We start from the raw sequence: 6,516 nt of genomic DNA on the forward strand, positions 1-6,516 counted from the left end.
AGGGAGAGAGAGGAAAAGTCTTCCTGAAAAGTGCACTTGGGAAGACAGCATGGTCAATAACTGAAGCAGAAGTGCTAATACTTTTTTAAAAATCTGAAAGTCGAGATTCATTGAAACAGAATTAGATGCATTAATGTATCCTATATCTTTCAGACTTTTTTCCCCTCTAAAATAAGAGGAAAGGAGTATTTGTATGCTAGATTCCACAAATACACAGAAATGAATTTTCACGAATCAATTTCAGTTTTCATAAGAAAGCAATACTAAGGCTGTTACCTTTCAAATGCCTGTCTCTGAATTGCAGTAGAGGAACAGTAGAACTTCTACCTTTCCCCTCCTTGCCAAAAAGCAATACATTAATTTTTAAAATAGTAGCTAATATTTAAAAAAAACCTTTCATGTTCACTCAGTCCTTTATATTTTCACAATACAATGCAACTCCCTAGCAAGAAGATTCCCACTTCCATGACTGGAGTTACCTGACACTTTTCATTAACGAGCCTCAAGTTACTGCTCCCAGCTTTACCCACAGGATACCATGATCCTGCAGTAAAAAGTACCACCTGATTCTGAATTAAGCCCCAGCAATTACTAGGTTTCTCCTCTGTGCCTATTCATGAATGTTACGGGGACTCGATGTACTTGCCAATGCTCTACCTGTGAAGTTGAAATGAAATTGGTCAATGCATGGGAGAAAACTGTACAAATCCTTTCTTAAGGCTAACCACAGTATGAATCTAGACTTTTATAGCTCTGTTCTACCTTTATAGCTCCATCCTACCAAAGCCTCTCAATCCAATGCAATGCATTTAACCAATTCACATTACAAAGTTTTAATCAAAGAGCACCAAAGACTGATTTTAAACCAATCTATTCTATTTAGTATTCTATCAACATTAACCTCTAAAATACCTTGCAAATTAAACCACCAGGGAACCTGGTTGCTGGCTAAGTTTAGTACTCCAATACACAGAACTTTCTGGCACTTCTCCATAAGAACAGAATTTAGAATTAGGGTATTTGGTTTGCTAGTTATGTCACACAGACCCACAAAACATGGCAGTGAGTGCAGCTGTACACAGTACTTGTTAGCACATCTTTTGCATGCTGTAAGAACACTGATAAAATCAAGATCTACAGATGCCTTCGAAGAGTATATAGTCTTAAACTCTGATTAGGTCATGCAAGAGTTCGGTATATCCATAAGCACAAATCTAGGCATCTTAGGAATGTTAGTGCTCAACATAATGAACACCAAGATTACCATCTGAACAGCCATTTTTTACTGAACACCTATTTAGAATTTTTGTAAATCTATTCTGTTCACTTACAATGTTAAGTCTTTTCTATCTTTGGATATGTTTAGATATCAAATATGAGATTTCTCAGTAAAGCCACTGAAATTTTATCATTGTGTTTCTTCTCAAATTCTTTAAATGCTACAACATTTTGACCTGAAACTTATAACTATATTCTGCAGGTCAAAAATTAGCATGATAGTCTGGCAACCCAAGATTTTAACTGTAAAGCCCATGCAAATATTCAAGTGTGCAACTAGTTTTTGACAAACAAACAATTCAGCAGTCCAGCCAAGGTGCCTCACCATTGCATCCTCAAGCAAACAGTACACTGAAGGCAACTGAATGTTATTTCTGTCTCACTGTTGCACATATGGACAATCTGTTGACTAAGAGCCTCAAGATGGGCAGTCACTGTCTTGGAGGCATTCTGTGCAACTCAATTTACCATTTCCATGAAGTGACTGGATGATAAAATCCTTTACAGATAAAGGATTTCAAAGTGCTCAGGTGATTATACTACAGAAATGTAAATATCAAGTCTAGTATCAATGAAGTGATGGAAGACATCAAAATAAAGTTATTAATTCAAAAGGTTTAACAGAAACAATGTGTTCAAAGAGTGTACTTTCTTACTTCACACTCTGAACAAAAAGCTTGACAAATGATAGTCCACTGAACTGAACTGAATATCAGTATTATTTCATTAAACAGGCTTAATGACAAAACTTCCAAGGCTAGAATCATCTGAGCAATTGTTGGTAGTGTTTTTTGTGGTTTAGGACTGACAGTAAGCTAGTTCAAAAATTACCACACTGTTTTCCTCACTTTGCTACAAATGTATGATTCTTTGAAAGGGTGGAAAAAGAAAAGTTACACTAAATCCATCATATTCACCACTCCTCCACCCTACCACGTTGCTGTTTCAGCCATCAACCTAGCAAGTGTTCAGCAGTTGCAATTAGTATTAACTTTATTAGACTCCAAATCCTATACAGAGTGAGAACAACTAAATGTTTTTACTTTGGAAGTTAATTTGAGCTAGCGTAGGAGGTTATTTTACAAAAATTAATGCTACTGAATTTCCAAGGAGTAAAGAAAAAAAACCCAAACAACAAACCCCAAACCTGTTAAGTGTAATCTACCTGCATTATTCTGACTATTCACTTTCTTGTCACTTTGTTTACACTTTCTCTCCGATAAGGGCTGCTCAAGAGGCATGCCAAGTAACAGTCCTTAACTGAGATAGCATTTGACTAACTATTAAACCATAACCAATGTTATTCCTCCTAGCAGCTGCTAATCAGTTCAGAGCTCATTTCTATTAACTGATTTTTGCATCATGAATATACGAAGAAATATACCCTATTTAACTTTTATTCCAAAAACAAACAAAAAAAAACCACAACAAAACTGAGCATGAAGCAACACCACAGTGCAATCTAAAATATAAGTCATTATATTTCGGTTTTACACCTTGCAACTCTCAGTGGGAAAAAAACCCAAAATAAACAACTTTGGATAAGTTCCCTAAACACGACTCATCTGCCCTGCAGACGACCCACTGAATGGTAAAACTTTGTCCTACAGAGCAATTTGTTAAATTTCTTTGCAGTCCTCATCTGTTCCTACTGATGTGGAGTTGTGTTGTCAAAATACATCTTGACAGGATACCATTACCCCCTTAAAAAGTCCCCTCAGTCATCTGTTGTCAAGCAGACTTCCACAATTTTAGTATAAATTTAAAACTGAATGCCATTAAACAACAGGCAACCAGAGGAACAGCCACTTACATATTGTGAGAGAGATCAGTTCATCAAATGTAACAGTTTTATTACAGCACTTATGTCAATGAATTAGCTCTCCCTATGTGTATAATTAAATTGCATCCCTTCCACAAGCACCATATAATGTATTAGCATATGGAAATACATAAATACTGTTTTCCTAAAATGTATTATACCTTGAAGGATTAAAAAGACAACGCAGGAATCATAGAATAGACACAAGTGCTAGAACAGGTGCTTAAAAGGTGTTATTTAGGCAACTTATCAAGAACAAAATCTGTGCATGAATAAGATACCAGGTTAATGAAAATATGTAAAAAAACTCCCACAAACCCAAAGCTAATTGCCTGTAGCTACAGTGTACCTGCCTGTTCGAGATATACTTCTTTGATTTCGTCTCAGGCACTCGCAGAAACAGGGGGTGAATTGCTGGTTAGACTCCCAGCTTCACTTAGATGCGTCCCAGCGCGCAGCCATCGGGCAGGACCAGTACTGACGCCAGCCTACTACTACTTCAAGATCAAGCATTTTATCTATTTCCCTACGAAGGCAAAGTCTGTCCAAACGACACAAGGAAGCAGTTCCTGGCCTCAGTCTTTACACACAGCTCCCAACAAAGCTCCCACCCCCAGCTCCTAAGCCTTCCCCCGCCCTGAGGTGGCAGAGCCGGGGCGGCACACGTACGAATGCCAGCACGCCGGAGCGGGCAGCCCGCCCGGCGGGAAGCGGCAGGGAAGGGAAGGCGGCGGTAAATTGAGCCGTTATCGCGTCAGGCCGCCGGGAAAGAGCAGGGAATGGAAGGCAGGGGTGAATGGAGCCGTTATCCCGATAGGCCGCCGGGAAGGAGTAGGGAAGGGAGGAAAGCGGCGGTTTGAGCCGTTATCCAGTCAGGCAGCCGGGAAGGAGCAGGGAAGAGAGGAAAGCGGTGGTTTGAGCCCTTATCCCGTCAGGCAGCCGGGAAGGAGCAGGGAACGAAGGGCAGCGGTAAATGGAGCCGTTATCCCGTCAAGCCGCCGGGAAGGAACAGCGAAGGGAGGGCAGCGGCGGTTTGAGCCGTTATCCTGTCAGGCCGCCGGTCTCCTGTCAGGACTCCCCCCCGGGCGGCCGCCAGGGCTCGAACCTTCCCCCCTCCACACCACCACCACCACCACCCCCGCCAACGGCACGGACACGCGTGGGAGTCATGTGACCCGGGGTTTGGGGGTTGGAGACACCTCACGGCACGGGAGCCACTGGGGCAGCCCCGGGAGCTGCAAGGAGGAGGGGGTAGGGTGGGGGGGGAAGTGAGGGGAGAACTGCCGTCGTCGCCATGACAACTTCCAGGGGGAGGGAAAACTTCAAATCCCAACCGTCAGTGCAGGAGCAGCTCCCTCTTAAAGGCGCACGCACCCTCACACACACACACACACAGGCGGGCTCCCTCCCTCCACCAGCCCCCCCCTCCTCCGCCCCCCAGGCACTGGCGATGGAGGAGGAGAGGAGGGGGGCAGCCACCGGCACTCACCGCGCGAACGGCGAGAAGCCGAGACAAAAGGACCCGAGCCGAGAAAGGGTCTCGGTCGGCGGCGAAAGAAGGACCGAGTGGACCCAACCGAAGCCGTAGCACCCACCCTCTGCTGCCCGGAGGCAGCTTAGAACCTTCGCTCTCCTCCACAGACCCTGTCTCCGCTTCCGCCCTCCGAGAAAACCACCGGAGCTGCTCCTCCATCCCTGTTTCCCCCTTTTCCCCTCCACCCACCCGAGACCCCGGCTCAGCGCCTCGCCCGCTCCTCCCGCGGAGCCCCCGCTCCGCGCCTCGCCTACCGACTCCCCCTCAAGGACCCCGCTGCTCTTTCCCCCTTCCCCCCTCCCCTCGGTCCCATACAGCAGGGCCGAGATACCCCATCGCCCGCTCCCCTCCTCGCACCGCTCTCTCTTACCCACACAGTGCATGAGCCGGTGCCGCCAGGAGTCGAGTTCTCGGCGGACTCCCCTGCGCTCCGCCGTGCAGCGGGGACTCCGGCACTGGGAGGAGGAGGCGGCGGCGGCAGGAGGAGCGGGAGCCGCGGCGGCCATTCTGTCTGTTCCCTTTTCCATCTGCCTCTGACCTCACGCCCGCTCATTTACATACGAGCGCGCGCGCCACCCATGAGAGCCGCGCGCTCCCCCCGCTCCTCTCCCTTCTCTTCTCTCTCTCTCTCTCTTTCCCGTCCCCCCTTCCCTCCCTCCCTCCCGCCCCGTCCCCGTCCCACCCCCCCCTTGATCGTCGGGCGCGCTCCCGCTCTTCTCCCCCCCCCACTCCTCCCTCTCCCTCCCCTTTCCCCGTTCCTCGGCATCCGGGGCGGGGAGCGCGCGCACCGCCTGGCGGGATGATTGACACGTGGCCGCGCGCCCCGCCTTCACCCCCCGCTATCCCCCTCCACGGCTTCCACTCCCGCCGCCTCCCTGGCGGTCTCCGGGTTGGGCCCGTAAGCAGCGGGACTGTCCGGTAACCGGGCCGAAAACGGACACCTCCTTCCCGCCCCACCACCGCCTCCCTTCCCCATCCCCGTGTGCCGTGTTTCTCACATACACGCCCTCCCTGCCCCTACCCTCCCACCCCGGGACTACAACTCCCTCAGAGCAGCGCGCCCCACCTGCTCCAGCCCAGCCGGGGCAGGCAGCAGCAATGCAGGCCGGGAGGTGTAGTTCGTGGGGAGACTGGAGAAGGGCACCCGCCTTCCCGCCCTTCGAAGATTTTCCTCACCGGGAAGACACCGCCAATGGTCCTTCCAAAAGCTCCGCGCTGCCTGAGCCCCCACACCCAGGGTGACCCTCGGCCCACGGCAGCGCGGGCGGAGGCAGCGCTGGGTGAGGGGATCACCAAACCCGGGGCAGGTCTCCCCCTCATCCCGCCGTTTGCCAGGCTGCTCGCCCGGAGCAGGGCCTCTTCCTGCAGCCTCTCCCATCTCCTTTCCCTCACCTGCCCGCTCTGGGGACGCTGCCGGTTCCCCTTCTGTCCCCTGTCCTGTCACCCGTGTGGACGTGGAGGGACCTAATTAGCTTGCCAAATTTATTCAGCTGGGAGATTCTGCAAAGTTCTCTAAACTACTCTTTAGTTCCCTGGATATTTTTGAGCGTTTTTGCTTTCAGCCACCTTTTTTTGTAAGGGTGTTGATCATGTAGAGTTGACAGGGACTTGTTGAGCTGCACACAAAAAAACCCAGCAGCATCTCCCACCACCCCGTGGAAAAGATTAGCATGGAAACCAGAAGCAAGTCAGTTTAGTTCAGTATCTGAGAGCATGCCTGAGAAAGCTTATTATCAACCTAAGAATTACTTCAGAACTAAATTCAGATTAAGATAACTGCCTGAAAGTTAGGACACAAATATCCAACTGGATTACTTGGAGCATTTGATGACCACCAGGACAGTCAGTTCTGCTGCTCTGCTCACACTGTCACTCTGGTACT

At 48.8% G+C, this 6,516-nt stretch overlaps 1 protein-coding gene across 6 annotated transcripts in view; it reads right to left on the bottom strand.

Annotated features, from left to right (window-relative positions):
- Nucleotides 1-5,271, bottom strand: part of LCORL (ligand dependent nuclear receptor corepressor like) — a 66,896-nt gene extending 61,625 nt beyond the window's left edge. For all 6 annotated transcript variants that reach the window (XM_030449874.1, XM_030449869.1, XM_030449871.1 and 3 more), the window contains exon 1: nt 5,005-5,271. In XM_030449874.1, coding sequence (XP_030305734.1) covers nt 5,005-5,161 — 157 coding nt within the window. In that variant the 5' untranslated portion in view covers nt 5,162-5,271. The remainder of the gene's footprint in view (nt 1-5,004) is intronic.
- Nucleotides 5,272-6,516: the final 1,245 nt, after the last annotated feature.

This window comes from Calypte anna, chromosome 4A (genome assembly GCF_003957555.1).
Source record: "Calypte anna isolate BGI_N300 chromosome 4A, bCalAnn1_v1.p, whole genome shotgun sequence".
NCBI lineage: Eukaryota > Metazoa > Chordata > Aves > Apodiformes > Trochilidae > Calypte > Calypte anna.